The sequence below is a fragment of the Peromyscus maniculatus genome, chromosome 5, assembly GCF_049852395.1.
Source record: "Peromyscus maniculatus bairdii isolate BWxNUB_F1_BW_parent chromosome 5, HU_Pman_BW_mat_3.1, whole genome shotgun sequence".
Lineage (NCBI taxonomy): Eukaryota > Metazoa > Chordata > Mammalia > Rodentia > Cricetidae > Peromyscus > Peromyscus maniculatus.
This window is the reverse complement of record NC_134856.1, coordinates 118,137,512-118,163,980: the sequence shown is the minus strand read 5'-3', so window position 1 is coordinate 118,163,980 and position 26,469 is coordinate 118,137,512. Positions and strand designations below refer to the sequence as shown.

General features: G+C 44.0%; 1 protein-coding gene and 1 long non-coding RNA gene across 2 annotated transcripts in view; one reads left to right on the top strand and one right to left on the bottom strand.

The window, feature by feature from the left end:
- Positions 1-26,469, bottom strand: part of Ly86 (lymphocyte antigen 86) — a 70,693-nt gene that overhangs the window by 1,647 nt on the left and 42,577 nt on the right. The window contains exon 4 of the mRNA XM_006972774.4: positions 4,386-4,438. Within this exon, the coding sequence (XP_006972836.1) occupies positions 4,386-4,438 (53 nt within the window). The remainder of the gene's footprint in view (positions 1-4,385; positions 4,439-26,469) is intronic.
- Positions 5,437-26,469, top strand: part of LOC121829585 (uncharacterized) — a 46,694-nt gene continuing 25,661 nt past the window's right edge. Inside the window, exons 1-3 of the long non-coding RNA XR_006072554.2 lie at positions 5,437-5,518; positions 12,756-12,791; positions 17,104-17,389. This is a non-coding gene — a long non-coding RNA (uncharacterized LOC121829585). The remainder of the gene's footprint in view (positions 5,519-12,755; positions 12,792-17,103; positions 17,390-26,469) is intronic.

Here is a 26,469-nt window from a genome sequence, read left to right as displayed (position 1 = left end):
TAGGAAGAGCTCTTTAGCTGTTGTGTTTAGGAGAGGCTGTATATGCCATTAGCCTAAAAGAAGCTACAGCATTTGAAGGAAGGGGCTCTAGATGAATGACAAGATACATTTGTTTTATTTAAGACAGGGTTTGTCTGTGTAGGTTTGGTGCCTGTCCTGGATCTTGCTCTGTAGACCAGGGTTGCCTCTAAATCATAGAGATCTGCCTAGCTCTGCCTTCCGAGTGCTGGGATTAAAGGAATGTATCACCACTGCCCAGCTGATATATATGCTTTTATATAAAGGGTAAGCTTCTTCAGGGGACCCAGACTTTCTGGAGGCCGACAGAGGCATGGACTATGGGATAGGAAGCAAGGGTCAGGGCAATGGACAGAGAGCAGTCTGTTTCCGTGGCTAAGGAGGAAACTGAGGAGGGCTAGAAGTATGTATCCATGTCCTCGGCAATTTATGGTTCAGGTTGTACCAAGAAAATGTCCATATATTTTGTTAGAACAAAAAGGATCTTTCGGCCAGGCAGTGGTGGCACATGCCTTTAATCCCAGCACTCGGGAGGCAGAGCCAGGCGGATCTTGGTGAGTTCGAGGCCAGCCTGGACTACCAAGTGAGTTCCAGGAAAAGGCGCAAAGCTACACAGAGAAACCCTGTCTTGAAAAACAAAAACAAAAACAAAAACAAACAAATAAACAAAAAAACCAAACCAAAAAAAAAAAAAAAAGATCTTTCACTTTTAATTCAGAAAAGAGCAGATACAGAAAATATAGGACTATATGCAGGACTTTAATTTGGGTCAAGGGATTGTTGTGTTAAAAGGAAAATAAGCTGGTGGAGAGGGCTTTTTATAAATAAGCTGGGACTATCCTTTCCCAGCACAAGGAAATGATAACAATGGCTATACAAATTGCCCTGATCTGGTTAATATATGCTCTGCATGTATTCAGAGATGTCACATTGAGCTCTATAAACACCCACAATTATTATCCATCAATTAAAAGATAAGTTTTACACTAGAGATGACTTAGTTGGTATAATGTCAGTTGTGCAGGCATCACGACCAGAATTTGTATCTCCAGAATCTCTGTGATAATTCACAGGTGGCAGTGTACCACTAATACCCTAGCACTGGGGGTGGCAGTGGAGGGTGGAGAAAAGTTATAGGCAGACGTTTTTGTCCTGCCAGCCAATTCCCAAATAACCACACAGAGACTTATTATTAATTATAAATGCTTGGCTGGTAGCTCAGGCTTGTTACTAACTAGCTCTGACATTTTAATTAATCCATATTTCTTATCTACACTCTACCATGTGGCAGTACTTTTTTCAATACAGCAAATTCATCTCCTTGATTCCTAAGACTTTTTCCTTCTTCTTCATGCTCTATTTTTGTCTACAAGTCCCGCCTAACCTCTACCTGTCCAGCTATTGGCCAGTCAGCTCTTTTACTAACCAATGAGAGTAATACATATTTACAGTGTACAAAGATTGTTCCACAGCAATAAACTCATTGATCAGCCAGTTCAGCTGAATTGATGTGCTTAAGGCTCAGAACCTTGTCTCAAAAAACAAAGGTGCAGGGATGGCAAGATGGCTCAATGGTAAATGTGCTGGTTTCCAAGTCTGACAATCTGAGTTTGATTTTCAGAACCCACATGGTGGAAGGAGAGAACAGACTCCTGAAAGTTGTCCTTTGAACTCCACACATGCACTGTGATGTGTGCACATAACACACACACACACACACACACACACACACACACACACACACACAAATAAATAAATAAATAAATAAATAAATAAAAAAAATAGGTAAATAAATAAATGTGAAAAATAAAGATGGAATGAGATCAAGAAAAGACATCCAATGGAGATCTCAGGTCTCTATACACACACATCCATATCCTTTTACCCATTCACTTGTATGCACATGTGCACACTAACAAGTACATACCACACATACATATAGATACATAAATAAGCACATTTCAAAAAAGAGGAAAAATAACCAAGATGTTGAAAAGTAAATACTGAGTGGAAAGAATTTTGGCTAAAGAGGAATCTCCATTAGTTCAGAGCCCATCTCTGAGGGTCTAGGTGATAGAGGGGATGTGAATAGGCCCTTCATTAAAATGTTCTCAACTCACTGCTCTTAGGAAAGCAGAGGCTCTCTGTGTGGCAGCTGGCTGTGAGCTGGAGGCCCTAAGCACACTCTGGCTGTCTGTGGCCAGTGTGAACAGCCTCTCTTGGGATCAAGGTCCCAACTGTTCTGCTGCATAGGCCGGCATGGAATGTGTCCCAGGAGGCTACGTCCTCTGTTGGGCCTCCAGGCTGGGTGTGGGAAGGAGCTTGCCAGGTGTCTACTTCCCAGGTACAGGCCCCAGAGGAGGAGGAGAACCAGGCTCTGGACACCCGGCTATGCGTGGCTTACACTGGATTGGATCTCTTGGAGAGCTCTTGACTGGCTGAAGAAGGAGGAGTGTCCTACAAGTATTGTAGATGAGTGCAATATGGCGTCTGCTTACAACGGCTCTAGTTACAACGGGGGAGATAAAAACGGGCTCAGTAGGATCTCTACTTTGCATTTTGAATTTTCATTTTTCCAGACCTGTGTCACACAGTTCAAACCCCCTTCCATGCTGAGCAGTGCCAGTGAGTCACAGTGCCCAGCCATGAGAATACATGACCAAATGACCAGCACTCTTCTGTGAACCATACAGCAAAGCAATGATGTTTTTTCTGTAGGCTAAGTGGAGTCAATGCACTTTCAACTTATGCTGTTTTCAACTCATGGAGAGTTTATGGGATGTAATCCGGAGTTAAGATGAGGAACATCTATAAATCCCTTTACATCTCTGAGGGCAAATTTCCTTTCAAAGGGCTTCTATGAGTTTAAGACCCTGCCCTACTTTGTTTCATAGGAATTGCTAAGAGTAACTGATTAGCCAGCAAAGCAAAATGAAATCCAATTGTTAGCAATTATTACATCAGTCTCTTGTGGGGTATCAGAAGAAAAACGAGGAAAGAGAAAGCATTCAAGTAGCAACAATTTGAAGCAAAGTTCCCTGGGAGAGTTCAGGCTGTGCATGCTAGCAGTGAGGAGAGATTGTTTCCCTCCTGGCAGACGTTGTGCATTTCACAGAAAGGCCTGAGAAGATCACTGGAAAATTCCCAAGAGGGAAGGCTGAAGACTCCAGTTGAGAGAAGGATTCCTACAGAAATCCAAGAAGGCCTGTTCCAGACTGACTTAGGAGCTAATTCCCAAGAGGGAAGGCTGAAGACTCCAGTTGAGAGAAGGATTCCTACAGAAATCCAAGAAGGCCTGTTCCAGACTGACTTAGGAGCTCACAGTGTGGGACAGGAGGGTTTTCTCAGGAGTGGGTATGTTATTAAAACAACTTTGATGCCTTTTGTCCCCTAATGTCCTGTGCTGACTTAGGATGCTGCAAAGCTCTCAGCAGCAAGGAGACCCTCACCAGATGGTCCCCCTTTACCCTGGGTGTACGATACTCTGGAGTGGTGGGCTAGGTACACCTTTATTACTTTGTGTACATGTATGTGTGTGGTCATGTTTGTACGTGCAGACATATGTGTATGTTGAATATATATATGTGTGTGTCCACGTACGCACATGCATGTGGAGGCCAAGGACAATCTTGGGTGTCACTATTCATGTGTCATCTACCTTTTTCCTTTTTCTTTGAGTCAGGATCTCTCACTGACCTGAAGCTTACTAGGCTGGCTAGCCAGGGAGTCTCAGGGGTCTGCTGTTTCTACTTTTCCAGCATTTGGATTATAAGCATGTGCCACCTAGTTTGGCTTTTTAAACGTGGGCTCAGGAGATCAAACTCAGGTCCTTATGTTTGCAGGGTGAGTACTCCCCCAGCTAAGCTCTCCCCTTTTCCTTGTTCTTCATACATGACACAGCAAATAGAAGTAGATTAAAATCCCAGAAGACACCATGAAAGGATGGTAACTGAGGGACATTGAAGCCTTTGTGGTTTTGTAAACTGTCCTGTGCCGGAAGCTAGTTGTCTCCTACACAGCCCAAGCAACTCTAGCATATGGAGTCCCCACAGACACACCCCCAATCCTGTGGACAAGATGCTAGCATTTCAACTCTCAGTTGGGTTTGTTCTGGTTCAACCCAAAGGTTCAACAAAACACCAATATGAAGCATCAAGAGGACAAAGCCAGCATCTCAAGCATGCCTCCTAACTACGGCATGTGCTAACGTTTTCAACTATTTAAATCTATTTCTCCTCCTCTTCTTTTCTTCCTCCTCTTCCTCCTCTTTCTTCTCCTCCTCCTCTTTTTTCTCTTCTAGGGTTGAAGATCCACTCTTCGACACAATAATTACGTAACAACACAGAAAGAGAAAACCAAAACCTTACCTGTGGAACATCAATTCCAAGATTATTGATAGGGCCGGCATAGTATATCTGCTCTGAAAAATACATAAAGCATAGATAACATCATTCAGTCATTTAAGACAAATCCCAAAATAATGTGTTCATATCATTTGTGATCATAGAGATGTAGATCAAGTCTGGGAAATAAAACAATAGTAGCCGTTGATATAAAAGCTTTAATTTCCTCCACTCCACTCCAAGTGGATCTTCATTTATTTATGAACAATAGTCTCTGTCCACTTGCTTGTTTTCCAAGGCCGAGGCTGACATTACAGAAAGATGTGAACAGAGAGCTTCCTAAATAGTGCAAAGTGCTAAAGGGAAGTGTGAAGGTCATGGAAAGACTCTGACTGACTGAGTGCTGGGATTCAGGGGAGACACAGGCTGAAACTCTGAAGCCACCTGTCCTAACAGCCTGGCCAGCCATTTGCTCTTTACACAAGAAGGGTGTTATAATTTAAAGGGCACGCCCACTTCCTAGGCCTTCAGGATTTAAGAGGTACTGAATGTAAAGCCAGAAGAGCAGCCTGTGGCAAACTATGTCCATCCGTCCGGGAAGAGGGGGATGCTGAGTTTTACAGGGTGGTTGATCAGAGGAAGTATCACCATGGTGGTGATAATTGACTAAGTCCTGAGTAGCAAGAAAGAGAATTTTAAAGCAACAGCAAGAAGAGAATGGCACTGATGTGGAAAAGCACTTGAGAAAGGGTAAGGAGAGACAGAGGTGGCTGGAGCATCTGGGAAGAAAGGCGTGCTATTCATTAAGACAGGGAGTCGGGAGGACAGGGAGGGAAACGTGTGTCAGGGGCACGAAAGGCTTTGATTTCTCAAATGACCAATACAGGGTCTTTGAAAGCAGTTGGATCTACAGTTCTGGAATTTGGGGGAAGAATTAGGGGTATAGCTATAAATAACTGAGTCATTAACATATAGCTAGCTATAAAGTCTTGAGACAGAAGGAAGCCTCAAGGGAGACAGAATTAGCAAACAGAGGAGTGGAGGTCGGAAGCGCCCGGAGCCCCGCCCACATTCCGAAGTTGGGCGAAGGAAAGCCAGTCAAGAGGATGACCGAACTGCAGATGAGAAGGAATAAATGGAGTGAGGCGGTTAAGAAGGTGAGAGGGAAGGGATTTGCCCTGGAGAGAAGTACAAACATAACTCTGTCTATGAGTAGAGCAGATGAAGTTCAGCATAGGCTGATTGGAAATTGGCCAGAGGATCGAGGCAGCGTGCCTGACTGTTTTGACTTTCTCATTGAAGGTCACAGGCTTCAGAACATGGAGGCCGAAGGCCTTGGGTTGAGAGAGGCAAAGAAAGTTATTATAGTGTTCCTTATGAACAGCGGGGAAGGAAATTCCTTGAGAAGCAGCAGGATTCCTAGGATGTGCTGAAGGCTCTGTTTTGAGGTTTGCGGCCAGGAACTCAAAGGCAGTGCATCAGTCCCAGGAGGAACATTCAGTAGCTCGGCTGCAGGCAAGATTTGGGTCGTAGTCACTTCTGTTTTTTTCTCTTCTCTAGACACTGGGTCTGTTGCTACTTAATGCTGCAGGAGTCACACGGTGTCATTTCTACGGTGTTTATTAGAAATAAGTCTAGCCACGTTCAGGAGAGGTGAATTACCAGCTGTCCTCATTTGAAGACAGGAACAGCAGAGTTCTGGTCCCTCACATAGAGGTGGTTGTGTTACTGGTCATCACACTGCATCACTGAAGTAAGAACAGTAAGGATTTTCACTGTGCTAAAGACCCATCTTTCTTCTGCCCCACTTCAGAGGCTTCCTGTCTCAGTCACGTGAAGAGCCAGATTTTTTCCTTTTTTTAATCTATTTTAAAACAGACCAACTGCTTGTTTTTAGTTAGCATACAAAACAATGGGTTCCACGGTGACTTTTTTTCCTGTTTATTTTGAGACAAGATCTCGTATAAGCCTGCCTGGCCTTGGGTTTACTAAGAGGCTGAGGATGATCTTGTATTTCTGGTCCTCCTGCCTCAGCCCTCCAAGTATTGTGACTGCAGGTGCACCATCCCCAGATGACATGTCCATTCTCACACTTGCGTGTTGTGGTAGGAGAAGAAGGTGGAGAGGGTGGCTCTGTATGCATTAAGATTATCGTGGGAAACAATAACAACAGACAAGCCATTAGCAGAAAGACTGGAGCTCATCCTCACCAGGGCAACATGCGAGGGACAGAGCGTGTGTGAGAAAAATACTTCTAAAAGCCAGGAAAGGTAGATGCTATGTGAATTTTTGTTAAGACAGAATCTAGGGGCCTGAGGCTAAGCCCAGGATATCTGTCTGCCTCTGTCCTCTATGTGTGTCTTTCTGTATACACGTGTGTGTGTGTGTGTGTGTGTGTGTGTGTGTGTGTGTGTGTGTGTTTTCCAGCTTGACCACTGAGGCTAGAAGTAGGTATCAGATCCTTGGAGCTGGAGTTATAGGCATCTGTAAGCTGCTCTATGTACTGGGAACCACATTCTGTTCCTCTGATAGAAGTAAATGCCCTTAACCACTAAATCATCTCTCCAGGCCTGACTTTCTTATTGATCATCAATCTCCATTTCTAAAACTATCAGTGTTCCTGGTCTAATTCTTTGTTCCTGGATACAGGCATCTTGAAATCTCAGCAGGTGCCCCATGGAATTAGGTGCATGCCTATAACATACATTATGGTACTTTCTTCTACTTACCCCCCAATTCCCTCCCTTCTCATCCGTCCCTCTGCTGGTCCCCTTGCAGCCTCAGACAATCCCCCTTTCTCTCTGTGTGGCTGGATTCCTGTTGCATGCTTCATGTCCACTTTACTGCTCTTGGGTGGCCCAGGGCAAATGACTTGAGCTAGGAAGCAGAGATGGGTGGGAAGCACAGCTCTCTTGGTCACTAACAAAGTGACAGCGGGCAATTTTGCCACTCAGCGTCTGGGCTCACAAAACAGAAATAAAAAAAACTTCCTGCAGGGTCCAAGGAGGACTAGAGACCTTGTCTGTAGCCTCACTGGGCAGAGTGTGGACCCCAGGGAGGGTAGTGACAGTTGTCACTAGTTGATTATTAGTCATCTCAGAGATGTATCATTTGATGGATTCTGACAGGTGCAGTGGCACTCAGTTCTAGAAAGTCTTGTGTGGAAGCATCTCTTTTTCCTTTTTCACATTTTCAGTTTCAAAGATGGACGTGTACAGCTGTGTGAAGAACTCTGTTTAGATGATACCTGCTTGTCTTCGATGCTCGCACAGTGCCCCAGGGTTTGCTAATTTGTGCTCTTCACTCTTAACAGGTCCTTCTCTGGGAGAAGTTTTCATTAAATTGGTTTTCTATGCTTCGCACTTTCAACTGGGGCTTTTTTTGGGGGGTGGGGGGGGAGATGAAGTTCCTGAGAATAGCTGGGAGTAACTCAGGGAAGTGACTTTTTGTTAACTCGACAAAACAACACCTAAAATTAAACTCCCGTTCCTTCCCTTCTCAGGCCCTCTTCGTTCTGAGATTCCTTTAATTAACATTCTCACACTCCATACTATAAAAAGATCCCCGGGATACTTGCACCCAATTCATTCCTTTCCCTTATTGAAACACTTATTTGTTTTTAATGTGCAGAGGATTAAAGAAATTCACTTCCTTGATTCTGAAAACGTTTCTAAAAAACCGACCTTTTTCCCCCTCCCTTATTAAAGAGAGTAAATTGACTTTACGTCAATCGAACTTAATTTGATTGTCTTTTTGTTGGCCCAGAGATTGCCCTTGTGCTTACTATGCAAATGCTGGAACACTGAGCCCCATTCCTACCCCAGAAACTGACTTCTACAGCATGGGCACCATCCCACAGGGTCTGGATGACACAGGCTTGGGGTGAAGGTTCCTCCCTGCTTTCACCACCCCTGGAAACCATGGCCTGCATTGATCCCAGCTTCTCCATGCATGCTGTGTCCAGTCCTGGTCCTGGCTCTGCAGTTCTCTTCCCAGTAATGACAGCGTGGGTGGGTGGGAGCCCTTGTGGGATGAGTCCCACTGACCTCAGGGAGAACCCAGTATACTGGGGCCAGTGCTCTGTTTCGAGCTCTTTAGTTCTGGCTGCCCTGGGCTGCACTGGTCCAGTCCTTGGTGGGTTCAGATCATCCCTCTGTTCTGCTAGTGTGTAGGAGGGCCCCTTTGTCAGCAGGTTCCACTGAGCTTGGCCAATTGTTCTGCCTTTTTGCTCTTAGAAACCAGGCAGAGGCTGGAGCAGGTGCTCCCAGAGTGGTGAACTCTACTGGCAGCATCTGCATCCTTCCGCAGGCCTTGCTGGGACCTCATTGGAATTTCTTTCACTTTCCCAACATTTAAGCATCGTTATAGTGTTTTAACAATATGAAAAAAATACATAGACTGACAATTATGATGCCAAGTCTATTAGTTTATGCAGAACAAGGGCTTTACTTAAAAAGATTACTATTTTTATGTGCTGTGCTGGGGATTGAACCTAGAGCTTTACCCATGCTAAGCACGTGCTTAATCACTGGGCTATACTCTCAGGCCTCATTTATTTGTTTACTCAGCCTTTTTCTCAGGTGTTGAAGCCAGAGCATTTACTTTATGGCTGACCATTGAAATTCTCAAGATGAATTAGATGTGCAATAGCTACTCTTGGGTGTAGCTGTTGTTCCTGTATGGAATCCATGTCTGAATCTGCACTGAGCAGTTCACCCAGTCCCGGTAGTATTTCCTTTTTGCTTTGGCTCTCTGGTTACACTTTCTCTTGCTTTGGCAGGGCAGCTGTTTGCCACTGGTGGGCTTCTGAAGCTGGATCAGTGAGTCTTAGAAAGCTGTCAATGGATGTGCATGCATCCATTGTGAAGATACCTGTGTCAAGCAGTGTTTTGTCAACTCTATACAAGCTAGTGTCATATGGGAAGAAGAACCCACATTTGAGATAATGCCTCCATCAGATTGGCCTGTAGGAAAGTTTGTGGGGTCATTTTCTTGATTAATGATTGATGTGGGAGGGCCTAGTCCACTGATGGTGGTTCCATACCTGGATAGGAAGTCCTGGGGTGTATAAGAAAAGTAGGTGAACATGAGCCTGGAGAGCAAGTCAGTAAACAGTGTTCCTCATGGCCTTTGCCTCCAGGTTCCTGTCCTGATATCCCTCCATGATGGGCAGTAAGTAAGCTGTAAGATGAAATAAACCCTTTCCTCCCCAGGTTGTTTTTGGTCCTGGTGCTTATGACAGTAATAGAAAGCAAACTAAGATAACATGTAAATATGACTTTCTTTCTTTTCTTTTGAGAAGCCCACATGGATGTCATCTTTGTCCTTCCTGGTGCCTCTTTTTCAACCCCTGTCCTTAAATCTACAATGTGTACTACCTCTGCTTAATAAACTTACTAACTTTTATTAACTCTGGCCTTTTCTGAAATTCTTTTCTGTGCTACAGTCAAGGACCTCGCTTTACCTGAGTGGAGGTTCTTAATGATGTGGGTATACATGTAGGGGTCATATGATTCAGGCTATGGGTATCATTGCTGTTGCCCTACAACTGCTGGCATTTTGAAGCCCTTTACTTCTTTCTGGGCCGTAGGGCAAAATGGTTCTCCCAAGCTATAGAAAATCATTGACAAAGTGTATATCAAATACACTTCAGGCTAACCAATGTAACCACACGCTCCTAGTGTCATTTCCTCAATAAGAACATCTAAGATCCACCCTGTTGGCAAATTCCCAGTAAATAACACAAGGCTGTGAAGCCTAGTTTCCATACTGTGCATCAGATCTCAAGAGCTGGTTGATCTTACAGCTGGAAGTCTGTGCCTGTGATGTTAATGCTGTCAACTAGGCAGGGTCTAGAACTGGCTAGGAGAGCGGCCTCTGGGCACGTCTGTGAGGGAGTTTCTACACTGAGTTAACTGAGGTGGCCACTGTAAATGTGGGTGGCATTATTCTATGGTCTGGAATCTCAGACTGAAAAAGAAGGTGAAAGCTGGCAGAGCACCAGCATGACCTAAGTCTGCTTTTTGGCTGTGGATGTAATGTGGCCAGACACCTCTCCTTCCCTGCCATGATAAACTGTATCTCCTTTAAGTTGCTTTTGTTAGACTGTTGATCACAGCAGTGAGAAAAATGAACTTTAACAATTACAGTCCCCTTGGGCCAATGTCATTCCTTCACTTCTTAGGTCCTAGCTGGTAACTATTCTCTTCTTTGTGAGTTGATAAATTAAATTAAAAAAAAAAAAACTTTTAGTTTCCATATATAAAGGGAACCATGCCATATCTGTCCTTTCTCTGGCTTTTTTCACATAGTACATTGTCCTCTAGTTTTATCCATGGGGTTAAAAAATGATGGGATTTCCTTCTTTAAGGTAGACGAGCACTCTACTGTGAGCTCTATCCTAATGGCTTCATTCACTGTTGATGTTTCAACTTCTTGTCTACTTGAATACTGTTTTGAAGAAAGGGAATTCTTGCACACTCTTGGTGGGAGTATAGTACAACTGTAGAGAAAACAATGGAGATTCCTTCAGAACCGCGATCCAGCAGAACTCTTTGCATGCAGGGGAGGCCTGTGGATCAAAGACTCAGCCTTTGCTCTGCAAGGGCACAATGGGAAGGAGGCCAACAAGAGCTAAGATAGGAAAACCAAGAGAGAGGCGAAGGTCGGCGGAACACATTGCTTGTCTCTGGAGGGAGAGGCAAGGAGCATGTTACTTCACTCTAGTGAGCTGTGAATAAAACCTTTTCCCACTCCCTCCCTCTGGGTATTTCCTGAGCCAAATCTAGACAAAGGCTGAGCATGGCTCCTCCAGCATAGCTCTTCATGCCAGCACACCAGGCCCTCTCCTCTCCTCTCCTCTCCTCTCCTCTCCTCTCCTCTCCTCTCCTCTCCTCTCCTCTCCTCTCCTCTCCTCTCTTCTCCTCTTCTTTCTTCTCCCTCTTCTCTCCTCTCCTCTCTTCCCCTCTCTCCTCTCTCTCTTTTCCCTCTCCTACCCTGCCCTGCCCTCCTTTCCTATCTGTTCTCCTTCCCTTCTTTCCTCTTTCCCTCTCCCCTCCATTCCCTTCCCTTCCCTTCTCTGTCTCTGTGTCTCTGTCTCTGTCTCTGTCTCTCTTCTCTCTCTCTCTCTCTCTCTCTCTCTCTCTCTCTCTCTCTCTCTCTCTCTCTCTCTCTCTCTCTCTCTGTACTTGTGTATGTTCACACATGTGTATATGCTAGGAATTAGACCAGAGCCTTGTAGTCAAAAGTTTTCTTCAGTCTCACCCAGCCCCGTGGTCCCTCAGCTGCTTATAAAATAATCATTCAAAGGCTTAATATTAATTACCAATTGCATGGCCTATGACAGGCTTCTTGCTAGCTAGCTCTTGTAACTTAACCCATTTCTATTAATCTATAAGTTACCAAGTAATTGTAGGTAACATTACTGGTTTGCTGGCATCTTGCTGTTCCCTCTGCTGCTGGTGTATCCTCTGTCTCTGCCTTTCTTCTCCTCTCTCTGTTTTGGATTTCCCGCCTGCCTCTAAGCTGCCTTGCTATAGGCCAAAACAGCTTATTTATTAACCAATTGGAACAACATATATTCACGGCATACAGAAAGACACCCCCCAGCAGAGCCTTGCATGTTTTGGGGCAATTTTTACCATTGTCTTGTAGAGTTTCTGAGTTTTTGTTTATTTGTTTGTTTGTTTGTTTGTTTGTTTCACTTTTGAGAATTTTAATTGTTATTTTGAATATCTATGAGTGTCTCACTTGTGTACAGGTCGGTATACCACTTGAGCCTAGTGCCTTGAGACCAGACCGGGGGTGGGGTGGGGTAGTGGTGGTGGTGGTGTACTGGATCCCCTATAACTGGAGTTACAGATGGTTCTGAGTCACCACATGGATGCAGGGAATTGAATCCAGGCCCCCTGGAAGAGCGGCTTCACTCTTGAGCCATCACTCCAGCCCATTTTCATTATATTCTGAAGGGCACCCTGGGAGTTTCTGCTGCACACCTGCTTCAAGTCTCAGATGGGCCTGCAGGAGCCTCACCACATGCTTTCAGAGTATACGTGGTAAGGGATGAGAGAAGCAGAAATCCAGAGACTGCAGTGGCCCTCTGGTGTCATCCCAGGTCATGAGATTACCACCTGGGCATAGGATTCTGCATTAGAGATGAATGGAGAGGAGCCAGGAAATCAGTGATGTTAAACCTCAGAGGATGCCCTTGACCTAGGAGCTTCCTGACCTTGAGAAGGACAATCCTGGAAGACTGACTGCAATTCCCCCAAACTGGTGATCAGATCCATGCTATAGGCTGGCTAGCTTTTCCTCCTCGAGTCCCATCCTCCCCAACCATCCCTCACTCCTGCTTAGTGTTAGGTTTCTGAGTCACTCATTTCTGTATTTCCACAGGGAGGATCCTGAATGCAGAATACACCCTGGTAGAAGGTATGTGCTATGGTTTGAATACAGTTGGTCTCCATCTAAGCCCGTGTGATGTCATAGGATCATGGGGGAGTGGGATCTTTGAGATGCATTTGGGTCCTAAGGGATAACACTCTCATAGAGGGGATGGTGCTCTAGCCTTGTAGGAGCTGCACTGGTTATCCTAAGAGCAGGTTTGCAGTTGGAGGGACCAGGGCCAGTTGTTTTTTGCTAGGGGCTAGTTTCTTATGTTGACTCATGTCTGGTTTCAACCAGACCCTTAGGAAGTAAGTCCAGTCTGGTAGCCAATCAGGGTCCTACCCAGCTATAAGCAGGAGCTGTCCTTGCTATTTTCAGACAGACAGACCCCTGACACAGCAAACAGATCCCTGACAGAGTAACCACAGTTGCTGACCAGATGTCATGAGCCAATCATAAAATGATTCCTGTATCAGTTAGGGTCTATACCCAATCACTTCAAAGTATACTTGACCACAGCTGGAATTCCCCTAAACAGGCTTAAAAGGGCCTGCCTTACTCTCCCCTGGGGTCTAAGCGATTTTGGGTGGGCTCCAGCATGTTGGCTTTTCATGAGAATAAAGCTGCTTTCTGCAATTGCATATCGGGTGTCTTCTGGTCATTTGGAGTGATCTAAGGACCCTATGCTATAAAGCAGAGTGATACCTTTCATCTCCTCTTCTTGCTCCTAAGTCACATTATGAAGTAGCATGAGGCCCTCAGCAGATATGGGCCTCCCTACATGGACTCCAGAACTATCAATCTAAACAAACTTCTTTCCTATATGAAGTACTCAAGTTTAAGGATTCTGCTACAGAACTAGAAAACAGACCATGGCAGTGCCCTCTTTTCCATGTGTACACTGCCTTAGGGTTTCAATGGCTATGATAGAACATCATGACTAGAAGCAATTTGGGGAGGGGTGGGTTTATTTCATCTTATACTTCTAGGTCATGGTCCATCACTGAGGGAGTCACGACAAGAACTCAGCCAGGCCAGGAACCTGGAAGCAGGGACTGATGAGAGGCCATGGAATAGTGCTGCTTACTGGATTGCTCCCCATAGCTTTCACAGCCTTCTTTTTTGCATGACTCAAGACAACCTGTGTAAGGGTGGTACAGCCCACAGTGGACTGGGTCTGCCCACATCAGTCATTAGTCAAGAAAATATCCCACAGGCTTACCTACAGGCAGATCATAGGGAAACATTTTCTCAGTTGAGGTTACCTCCTCTCAGATGACTCTAGCTTATGTAAAGTAGATTAAAAAAAAAAAAAAACAAACTAGCCAGCCCCCATATCAAGGCTACATTTGAGCTAGTGTTGGCCCAAGAAACTCAATCATTGATTCACTTGGAACTGGTTCTGATGACAGGCCATCCAGTCTACAGATTAGGTTGGAATAACCTGGAGTGGGTTCACTGGCTTTTAAGCCAAAACCAGGAAGGAGAATTTCCATGTCCTGAATTGTGCCTGTGAATTCTCTGAACCTGGCACATTGGGAGGAGATGGTGGCTGAGAGAAAGGGACACAGAGGTGAAGATGACATCTGCGCATAGGAGGGAATGAGTTGGGTGGTGATGGTATGGAAGCAGAAAGCTTAAGGAACTTTGGAGGAATGGGGATACAGCCGGCTTCTATTTGTTCTCGATTCTTTTGAGTTTTCAGTACTGAATAGCAACCTGCAGTACAACATCCAACAAATAATGAGCTGGATTTGAATATCATGAACAGTATTTGAAACTTTTCCTGAGAGGATTGTTTTTCTTAATAATATAAATGATTGTTTAATAATGAGAACATATTCACTTTCCTTCTAAATTCTTTTTGGTGACACTCAGGTTTTTTTTTTTTTTTTTAATTTTTATTTTCTTTTTGAAACGGTATGGTGGTTTGAAAGAAAATGGCCCCCAAAGGGAGTGGCACTGTTAGGAGATGTGGCCTTGCCAGAGGAAGTGTGTCACCGTGAGGGTGGGCTTTGAGGTCTCTGTTCTCAAGCTTCACTCAGTATGACAGTCAGTCTACTTCCTGTTGCCTCTGAGTCAAGATGTAGCACTCTCAGCTGCAGTATCCCATCTGCCTGCACGCTGCCATGCACACCATCCTGATGATAATGGACTGAACCTCTGAAACTGTAAGCGAGCCACCTTAATTGAATGTTTTTATTTATAAGAGTTGCCATGGCCATGGTGTCTCTTCGAAGCAATAAAAAACCCTAACTAAGACAGACAAGGTCTCACATACCCCAGGATGTTCTTGAACTCACTTTGTGGCTAAGAATGACCTTGGACTTCTGATCCTCTTGTGCCCATCTCCCATGTGCTGGGATTTTGGGTGTGTGCTTCCAACCTGATGTCATGCTGGGGAATCCATCCTAGGGCCTGCTATATGCTAGAGTACATGCTACCAGCTGAGTTACATTCCCCACTAATGCCCAGTATTTTATCTGACCCCTATGCGTAGGGTCAGGTGCTCTGGGGATATTTATTGTCTTCCTTTGTGAAACCACAGTCTTACTCTAGAGTCCACAGCTGCACAACAACAGTGGTTACTTTTCCTCTATATGAATTATTTTCATTTTGGCTTAGTAAGTTCTACTTTGATATCTTCCCCTACACATGCAGCCAGACTTCTGACCCCCTTATGGAATTGCCCTACCTAGAGAAATCAAATGTTATTGGCAACCCAAAAACATTCGCTGTTGAACCTGCAATGGATCATTACAAAATTATCAACTAAGAATTCTCCAGGGTTGAATCAATCATGACCTTCAATTCACACCTCTCAAGTGATTCAGAGACGAGCTCATCATCAATCTTCCTTTCAGATAGCAAGCCGGTTTTGAACTAGGGATGGTTTCAACACGTAAGTTATGCCATTGACTTCAGGCTGAATTATTTCTCTTCTGGGTAAGGGATATGGCACGTAGGGGTGGTTATGGAGGTGAGAAAGGGTGACAGTAATACTCCAGTGAAGTCAGGTTTTGATATGAAGCAATGCTCTGACTTCCTAATAGAAAAAACTCCTATCTTGCCCTGGGCATGTGGGCAAGCGTGTAGTCTGGGGAGTTCTTAGTTGTTTGGTTTTCATGAAGTCATTTTAATAAAAAACACATGGAGTGTGAGGTTTCCCTGGATTACACATAGCTACTTGGGCTCTTGACATAGCAAGCAGAAGTCAGAAAAAGTGTTGTTCCTCTTGGTAAGGTTTTCATAGGCAGCAGTTCACAGATGTCCACGTCCTGGTCCCCAGAGACTGAGAATATGCCATTTCACATGGCCAAAGGGACTTTGCAGATATAACTCAACTAGAACGCTGAGATGGAGAGATGATCCTGGGTTACCTGGACGGACTCAGTGCAACCAGAAGATGAGAGGGAGGAAGGATGGGAGAAGAAAGAGGAGAGGTGACGTGGAGATGAAAGCAGAGTGGAGAGGTATGGCTGGGAGCCAAGGAATGCAACAGTCCCAGAGGCTGAAATGGGTAAGAGAGATGTTTCCCTAAGCTTCCAAGGGCATACAGCTGGCTTTACCCACACTTTGGATTTAGATTTGTAGCATCCAGACTTCAAGAGAACAGATCAATGTCATGAATTGCATGTTTTGCGACAACTTGTTACAGCAGCAGTAGGAAGCCAATACAGTGGCACTGGATTAAGAGAGGAGGACCCAGGCGGCCAGCCTGAGATGGTAGCTTCTTTGCATTTGTGTTTTCCCCAAAAGGATACTTTAGAGCCATGACAGCAACATTCTAGGCTTTGAGCACAAGAGAAAATTTTAGGATTTGAACCTGGTCAAGGAGTGAGATTTCTAATGCAAACTATATCAATGAGTTCAGGGGAGATAATTCCATGTAATACACAGCCATATGAAGCGGTAGATTGGATCTACTCAAAAGAACATTCTGCAAAATTCCCATCAAATATGGCTGCCACCAGCCTCCTATGGCCATTAAAGCTTGCACTTGTGGCCAGTTCAACAGATGAATTGACTTTTTAATTTACTTAAATAGAATTTAATTTACTTAAATAGAAATATTTTTGAATAGCCACATATGATTTGTGGTTATTTTGCTGGACAATGAAATTCTGGGTCAACACTAACAGAAATACAATGCGAACAACACAGGCCATTTTAGCTTTTCTGGTGGCCATACTAAAAAAGGAAAAGAAAACAAGTAAGATTAGTAAAATATGTTGTTTAACCAAGTTACTTAAAATATTACCATTTTTAGCATGCAACCAATATAAAATGAAGTATTTACATTAATTGTTTTTTTGCACAAAGTTTTTAAAATCTAGTATGTGCTCTGCATTTACAGCACGTCTCACTTTGGACTGGCCATGGTTTAAGGATTTCTCAGACCTGGTGGCTGATGGCTACTGCACTGGACAGTCATGGGTGAAGAAGAGGATCCTGTGAGGAGTGAGACTGATTTTCAACTTCCTCCTCTCTGCCAGGTCTATTTTCCTTTGCTGTTCAAGTACCATGTGAGAAATACATAACTTCTGGGAAGCACAGAAAAGACAGTTCAACTCCTTCATTATTTCTCTCTCCTCTTACCAACCTATTCTTGGACGTCTGTAGATTCGAAATTGCACACTCAGGTATGCTTTATTAGTTGGCAGAGGGACTGGATTCCCAGGTAAAGAGGGAAGAACACGGGAGAGGAAAGAAAGGGGCTTAGATTGCAGAATCCTAGGCAGGTCTGGTGAGAACATCGTGACTGAGAATGCAGTATAAGCATTGAGGAGGCCTGTGTGTCTCGGCCTGAGAAACTCTGGGGCCTTGCAGAGCAGAGCCCAGGCAACCGTTAGTTAGTTAAAATGCAAACACCAGCAACCTTAGGGGCAGACTGGGATAGAATGGAGGAAGGGAGAGTTAGTTGTCCTTTTAAATTAGCTTCCTAAGTGGTTATTGCGTGAAAGTGTGTGAATCACTGAGTTAGATTTATGGAATTTCATAACCGGCTAAGGACTTGGAAAGAAGCTAAGCATTGTCTTAGAAAATTAAAATTGCTTCTGGTCCTAGGCCATCATTAGCCTTACTATATGGGGCTCAAACTAAACAAATTGGATGATGTTAAAGGACAGACTTAACCCACAACTGGATCATCTACAGCTGTACTTGAATTTGAGGATGGAGACAAAACACCAGAGCCACACCATTCCTTAACAATCAGGGGCTCTCCTTCCATCCTGTTTAACAGATGTTTAGTTGTTGCTCATATCCATCCTTTCATGGTGGTCATTATTCTTAGGTCTGTGTTCTGCAGTTCAAGAGTAAAGTCAGTCCACTCATTGAATAACGAGGCTATTGCTTTTGTTGATTCTCCGTGAATTTGCAGCAGTAGTGGCTGCCCAGGAAACCCAGAGCTCCTGAAAGTCTACAGATGAGGAATAAAACATGAAGATAAGAAAGGGTTGAAAGCAAGGCGACAGAAATGCAAATGGGGCTCTCTCCCTGGGGGTGCAGGAAGGCCTGGGAAACTCTGCTTTGCTGACCTCTGGGGAGTATGCAGGCTTGGACCAAAGGCATTTTTTCTGCTACCTGGGAGGAAAAAGAGCTTCAGCTTAGAAGCTTCCAGGCCTCCAGTGCCCCTCCAGGTGCCTCGTTAGGATGCAGGCTTCCACTTTGAGATTTACAATGCCCAAGGGATTTTGAGCCCTGGCTTGAGAATCTGTCATTAACTGCTTCCAGTAGCTGCTGTGGGTGCTATTTTGGATGCCTACTGTAGAAGCAAGGTTTCACACACATTAGCCCACATTTTCCTCTAATCATCCAATGGGTTCAGTGACATTTTCTTTATTGTACAAGTAAGGAAATTGAGGCTCAGAAAGTAAGTGGCTTGCCCAAGTTTACACAATCGGTAAGTAGTTAAATCGGTAGTTCTGGCTCCAGAACCCACAAGTGTCCACCAGGATAGTGGTTCTCAGGGCGTGGTCCCTAGACCAGCACCATCAGTTTCATAGGAGAGGTCTGCAAAGGCATTCTTGAGTCATTCCTGCTCCTGAGGTTAGCCTTTACCCATAGTTCTGTAAGTAACCTCCCCAAAACTTATTGATTCACTAAGTTGGACTTTGAGGGTATCCTCTCCTTGGTCTGTCATGGGTTCCCTATCTGAGGTGAGTACCCATCTCTCTAGACACAGTGTTTCACAAGGTATGTACATTCTCCGAATTCTCTTCATGAGCTTGAAACTTCAGGATGGCCCCTCTATCTACAATTAACACAACCTCCAAGCAAAGCTGATGCCTGTTCAGTTAAGAGAGCTGCTGGGCTGAACTTAGCCCAATCCTGTCCTCCAGTAGCCAGACAGGGTGATGGGGCAGGGAGCAGGACATTGTGCGGGAATAATATCGCTTTGGTGACATGCTGTCTACGAGGATGAGCATGGCAGGAGAGACCGTACACTTTCCTAGATGAGTTCATCCCCGGGAAGAGGAAACACCTTGTCACTTAGGCTATCGAGAGGTTTGATGAGGGTCGGGACTCGAAGCTGGGATGAGGAGAGGTTGAGGATAAAGCATGGGGGCCACCGGAGCATAAAGCCTGCAACAATACAGCTTGCAGAAGCAGGTGGTCTCACATGGCCCCAGGAGCCAGAGGAGGGAACACATAGAACAAGGTGACATATTTCATAATTGAGGCTTCAAGTGGAGCTGCTGAATCTCCTGTTATGGCAGAAATCAGTGACCAAATTCTCTGGGCTTGCATTTGTTAAACAAGTGAATAATGAGGCTTGTGGACGCGCTGTGTCTCCAGCACGCTTTATGGAGGCTGTCAGGTTGTCAGCATAGATTAATGCTCTTCAATGCACTGCCCGGAAGGCAGCTTTTGGCCTTGTCTTCTATTATAGCAGTGCAGGTAGGAAGTATTTTATAGAAAGTACTTAATGGGAATTTTTCCAAATCTAGGCAATAGAGAGATTGCATCCTCATCGCTCACCCCTCTTTCACAGACCCAGGAAAGCAGCACACTGAAATAGAAGTAATGAAGGCACTTGAGAAGCAAATGGCTTCTGACCTGTGGATTTAGGTAGAAGAGTTGAGATGAATTTTGGATAGGTCTAGACAGTGAGGCTGAGGTATCTTGGAGGTTAATGGCATCCTAATGATCATCAGCTGCAGATGCTCAGCAAGAACCAGGACAGCAGGAAATACCCCCCGGGACTGAAAGGAAAGAAGGACAAGTGGTCAGAAGAGAGCACCTAGTGCGCTTCCACTTCGGCCTTATTTGCATATGTAAAATCAGTAAGCACCATAGTCCAAGCCCTTAGCTGCTGTCAGCACTAATATCTGCCCCAAGGGCAATATCATGTTTATATATAGCTCTCAGTGGACCTACTGGATATTGAAATTCTTGTAATTATGATATATTTACCATATTGGACAAACAATTAAAATCAGAAAGTTGATTTATGCAGGAGAGAAGCCAGAGAGCAATTATTTTCTAGACCGAAGAACTCTTTAGGGACTTGGGATTTGGCTCTGTTGGTAGAGTGCTTGTGGAGCATGCGTGAGACACTGGGGTCTGATCCCTAGCCCTGCATAAGCTGGGCATGGTGGCGCATGCTTGTAATCCCAGCATTCAGGGGATAGGAGCAGGAGAATAAGAAGTTCAGAGTCATCTTTAGCTATGTAGTGAGTTTGAGGCCACCTTGTAATACTTGATAAGTCACCTCAAATATAAACAAATAACTGGTTAAACAAACACCCTAAAAACAACCAAAAGCCTAAGAATTCTTCACCCTGCAAGAAGTGTCACTGCGGTATTTATTCCAGTCCTAAGAGTTTAAAGTGAATGAGTTTAATATACAAACTCAATTTAGTCCTGTAGCTTACACAGTGCACAAAGTAACATATGTTCACGTCTGTTGTATTCTGGAATAGCTTTTGGTTCTATATTTTTGATGAAAAGTGTCTTGGACAGGGACAAAGTCCCCATGAATCAGCAGTTCTTGTGGGCAAGCCCTGTCTCCTGCACCTCTCTAGGACTCTAACATGAGAGTGACATTATTAAGTCTTTGGTGTCCACTGTGTTGTGTTGTGTCTGTTAGGGATGTTTCAAAGGACTCATTTACATGTATACAGATTACCCAGTGCCTTCACATATGACTCTCATTCTCGCCTCTCCCAGTTTTTACATTTTAATTTGAGTTGGTTTGGGGAATAGGTTGGTGCTTTAGTGTTTCATTCATTGTAAGGAATATCTGAGCTAATCCTCTTAAGAAAGAGAAAACACTTATTTTGGCTCAGGGTTTTAGAGGCTCAAGGCCATGATCAGATGGTCCTATGGGCCTGTGAGAACACAACAGGAGCACAGTCAGAGCAAACCTGTTTCACTCATAGCTAGGAAACCAGAGAAGGAAGGAGATAACTGGGGTTGCATGACCTAAGGTCCTCCCCTTAGACCCCACATCCTAATGGCTCTATCATGTGCCAAGAGCACCAGGACAGGTCCTGTAAAGTTGGGGCCCTTCGGTGACATTTAAAGCAAACTGTCGCAGCTGGGTATGACAGACACCCACAAATCATTAAACAGTGAGTTCTTTCTAAAGTCAATTATTCACTTGGTGCTGTGAATACCACTTGACCACTCTGGCTAGAATTCACAGAGGTTAAGTCAGAATCAAGTTTGACAGTGATGTGCAAATTATCATCGGGAGTGGAGAAATCACATACTCATTGTTTACTTCATGACCTTGGTCTGAGCCTTTGCTAAAAATTTTATGTTCATTTCCAGCAGAGAAACTCAGTGCCATATGGGCCTACATAAAGAACATGAGTTACCATACTCCTTTGAGTGGTTTCTCCCAATTTTTTATTTGGGTGGTGTGTAATATAGAGGAGGCCTCTTCCTACTTCCAAGCTAATTTAGTTATATGGTCAGTACACCCCATAATTAATTTTTGCTCTATTTAACATGACAGTCTCACCATTCTGAGATGGGATATTTTTGGAAACCCATTGAATGGCATTAACTCCTCTGAGAAGAGATATGGAGACACGCATGTGCACGCACATTCAAACACACACACACACACACACACACACACACACACACACACACACACACACACAGCCTGTAGGGGTCTATACTGTGGTGTGAGTTTGGAATCAAAAAGCCAGACTTGGGGGAGATTTCCTATGTGAGATGGCTAACGGGTTATCTTGTTGGTGCTCTACAAAACCCTACCTCATCTGTTAAAGCTGGGAAAAACAGCAACAGTAACAACAACAAAAGCAATGGAGCATTTTCTCTTCTTACATTCTCAAAACATTATACTTCTGGCTGCTAAATGTATGAGATTTACTCCCACACCATCCACTTCTTCAGTTTCAGCTGGGCATCCTACAATCCAGTTCAGTTCTGACACTAATCAGAGTTAGTGCTGACCCCACAGGTTAAGGCTCTATCCCACAAGACTGCCTTCCCTCTTCATTTCAGACGCCAACCACAAACACTAGGTGCTCAGAATATTCACACTTTCGCTTTAAAATTGTGGCTGCAAACAAGGGATTTACTCAAGCCCTTCGCTGTGCTTGGTAATTTGCAAAAACAGCTTGCAGAAAATACTTGCTAACATTTCTGAGTTTGTTCTGAAAGGTATTACAGAGAATACGAGTGAACACACAAGGCAGGGTATGTGCAAAGCGGTGCATTTCCATGTCCATTCTAGGAACCTGCACCCGCATTTTAGGGATCATGTTGAAGCTGCCCCCAACATGGACACGATTCGGTATTAACTCAATACCCCATGCCTTATCAGAACATAGAAGTGGGTGGGATGGGAAGTTGCTGGCTTGTAATATGACTTTGCATTTCTGAGGGCCACCTGCAGAGCCAACCAAGACTGACATCAGTAGAACAAAAATACTCATTACCCATGAAAGTTCAAGGGGCTTAGTAGCTCTGACCATGACTAACATGAGTACAAGAAGTTTTCCTGGTCCCTCTGTGGCTCAGAAAGTTGTAAAGGTTTTAGAAGTTGCTGGGAACCCAAGGGCAGAGAATATGTATTGTAAGACACAGAAGCTGCCACACTTCCTGAGGTCGACAGAGCGGCACATTGGTTAATACTCATGACGTTCTGACACAGGTGCCTACTGCGGTCGAGCGCTGTGATAGTGCTGATTGCTATTTGTGACAACTTCCTAAAGTGAACAGAGTGCTTTTCAGCTATGTTGGAGATTGGCCTAACCTGGCTTGGTCCTGACTCCAGGGAATTTTATTTAATTGGTTTGGGGTACAATCTACTTCTTGGGATCCTTACCATTTTAAAGGGAAGTAATATAATATAATAAATATAATATAAATGTCATACTAGCTAATGCATAGGATAATGTTATCCATTATAATATATAACATCTTTATATACATTATTTATAGTATAAACACACACTTTATGAATATATTATGTATCATATTAATGCTATATGTAAAATTACATTACTTTCATTATAGTTCTACTCAACAATGTTACATTATATTACTACATATGATAGTGCTATATAATACATATTATAGTATGTGTGATATAAATAACATGCAGTCCTATCCAGTATTATAATGAAAATCATGAATGTATAATTTTGTTATTGAAAATTTTTTTACATTGCTTGTATGTGTTTCTACACATATGTGGGTGTGCAGAAGTCACAGCACACTTGTGGAGGGCAGAGCGACAGCTTTCAGGAGTCAGTTTTTACCTTCTGCTGTGTGGGTTCCAGGAACTAACTCAAATCATCAGGCTTGGCAGCAAGCACCTTTACCCACTACATAATCTCCCTAGCCCCTAATTTTGTTTTTGAGAAGTCATATTTAAAAAACTGCAAGTAGTTTTCACAATAAGCTAGCATGTCCTTATTAATAAAGCATAATATATTGATAGTTTACTTAACTCCGTCTTACGATTTGAATCTTAAATAGTCCCCAAAGGCCCATGCATTGAAGGTTCCCAGCCTGTGATGCTAGGGGAGGCAATGGAACTTTTAGAAGGCGGAGCCTATGGAAGCACTTAGGCCATTAGGGTGTGTCTTTCAAGGGGATGCTAGGACTACAGCCTTTTCTTGTCTTTGTGTTTCCCGGTCACCATGAGGTAAGCAGCTTTACTCCATCACACACTCTCGGCCCCCAACGATGGAACCAACCACCATGGATTAAAGCCTTGGAAAGCGTGAGCCTCAGGAAACCCCTTCTCTTTTCAAGTTGCTCATCTCAAGTATTGTGATACAGTAATAGAAGATGATGAACATGCTGACCGTGTCTCAAACATGTCAACATTGCTGTGGTTTGAATATGTCCTTCAAGTTTTATGTGCTCAGAATTGAATCTCTGAAATAGCTTATGAATGGCATTTGGATGTGGGAGTCTTTGGGAGGTAATTCGGATTGGGTGGCATCACAGAAGTGGAGCCTTCACAATACAATTAGTAGTTTTAGAAGAAAAGGAGGAGAAACCCAGGCTAGCAGCATGCTCCGTTGTCCCATGTAATACTTTCTGCTGTGTCCTGATGTAGCGAGAAGGCACTGGCCAGATGCCGAACAGTGGGAATTGGGTTTTCAGCCTCTAGCTAGAATCATGAGTCAAATAAACCTCCGGGTTCTGGCATCACTAAGCTGTAGAGCACTTACGTCGCACAAGCAAGGCTCTTGGTTCCATTCCAGCAGTGCAAAGACAAAGAAACAAATAGACTTCACTTCTTCAAAAACAACCAGATCTCAGATATTATGTTATAGCAACAGAAAATGAAGACAAACGTTTATCAGTGATGATGACATGATATGCTTTTCTGTCATATTGTTTTTAAAAACTGGGCCTGTACTTTGGACTTATGGCATGCTGCAGCTCAGGCTGGTGTAATTGCGGAGGCTCTCTAACTACACATGGCTTATGGTTTCTGCATAGGACAGCAGGAGTCTAAAATATAACCCAAATTAGTATCTGCTAAGGTAACCATGATGAGTGGCTATGGATCAGAGCAAAGCTAAACTACCCAATGGCAGGACGTTCTACCTGTGTGACAGTCTCCGAGTGTGTGGGGACTTCCCGGCTTGCCTCCTTAAGGTTAGTAATTAGGTATGGTCATTAAGAGCATGTTGTCAACCCCACTTTAGTTTTAAATATTGATATTGATCATGCAGCTTATCTCAAAGCACTGAAAGCGAGCACATCTATGTTACCCAAGCTAGACAGTAAGTGGTATAGAAGATGCTTTAAGCCCTGTTGCTCTTTCCCTAAGCTCAGAGCCTGGATGAAGAGTCTTAGAGGTCTCAGGGATAGAGGGAAGAACTGGCATTGGATGATCCCCTGATGGTCTATTCAACTCTGATTCAGAACGTACTACTGATGTCCCTGGAAACAGTTGGTTTGACTGTAGCATCTGGATACACATGCATGTTACGTTTATACTGTACTGTGGTTTGTTCAATGTGCAACAGCCTGTGTCAACAAAAAAGATTAATACACTTTAGCTTAAAAATACCTAATTGCCAAAAAAGTGTGAAATACGGATACAAAGTGAGCACATGCTGTTGGAGAAATGGTGCCAAGAGACTCGCTGGTCAAGGGCTGCCAAGTCATCAACTGGTTAAACACGGTTTCTGCCAAGTGCCATGAAATGGGGTAGGATAAAATGGGGCGTGTCTGTGTTCAATGCCACACTCCACTGAATCTCAACTATGCCATGTTTCTCTTTGACTGCTCTTAGATTTCTGTAGGGGTGGAGAGTTTGTACCCCTCTCCCAAACGCATAAACAATGGGCAATCCTTGGATTCAAGGGTTGCCACTTGGCTTTTTACTTCAAAGTGCCTCTTGCCTTAGTAGCTGAGGTAGAGCAGGGGAGAAGAACACTACATTTTCTTCATTAATTTTTGCTGAGCCTGACCCATTCGGTAGCTTTTTTTCTGGCATGGAGAGCAGCCAGTTTGCAGGAGAGTGTGCAATAAGCGTCACTGAGCACCTGACTTGCAGATGGGGGCAGACTGTGTCACCCCCAGTGGACAGCAAGTTTTCCTCCCTCTCTGCTAAGAAGAACTACAAGGCCCCAGGGACTCTGTCTCATGCCTGACAGGAAACAGCAGCTTGTGCTTGGGTTTGATGACTCTGGTTCTCCCTGGTGTCACTGGCTGCTTCCGATTACAGTGTTAATCACGGCAAGTGCCCTTTCTGCATTAGGTTAAAAAACACAATGACCCAAGACGCCTCTGAATTTGAAGATTTCACTTTTCTGGCTCATTTAATTTACATAATAATTTGCTCAGCGCTTGTGAATCCCTTATTTGGTTGTTTTATACTGAATAAAGTTTCCTGGCAATTCCCCAAATGTGAGCCCCTCTGCCTGCCTCTGCAGTCATTGTCCCCATAGCAATAAGGAAAGTAAATGACTGTGGGCTGCCTGCCCAGCATCTAGATAAGTCCAAGGCAAGCTTTCTGAGCCGCTAAACAGATTTAGACTCCTTAAACTGTTTGAGGGAACAATATTTCTCCTGTTTTATTAATTCTATTAAAACCATGCACAGAATAAATAGTAAGGTTTTCTTGATCTTGGAGGACCAAGACAATTTTCTCTATGTGAGGATTTGATGAGCCTTCTGTGTCTAGTAATGCAGAACCACCCTTACACACGCTTATCTGGTGTGAACTGGTGTCCTTTTGTCTAGTCAATCATCTGCGCACACCAAA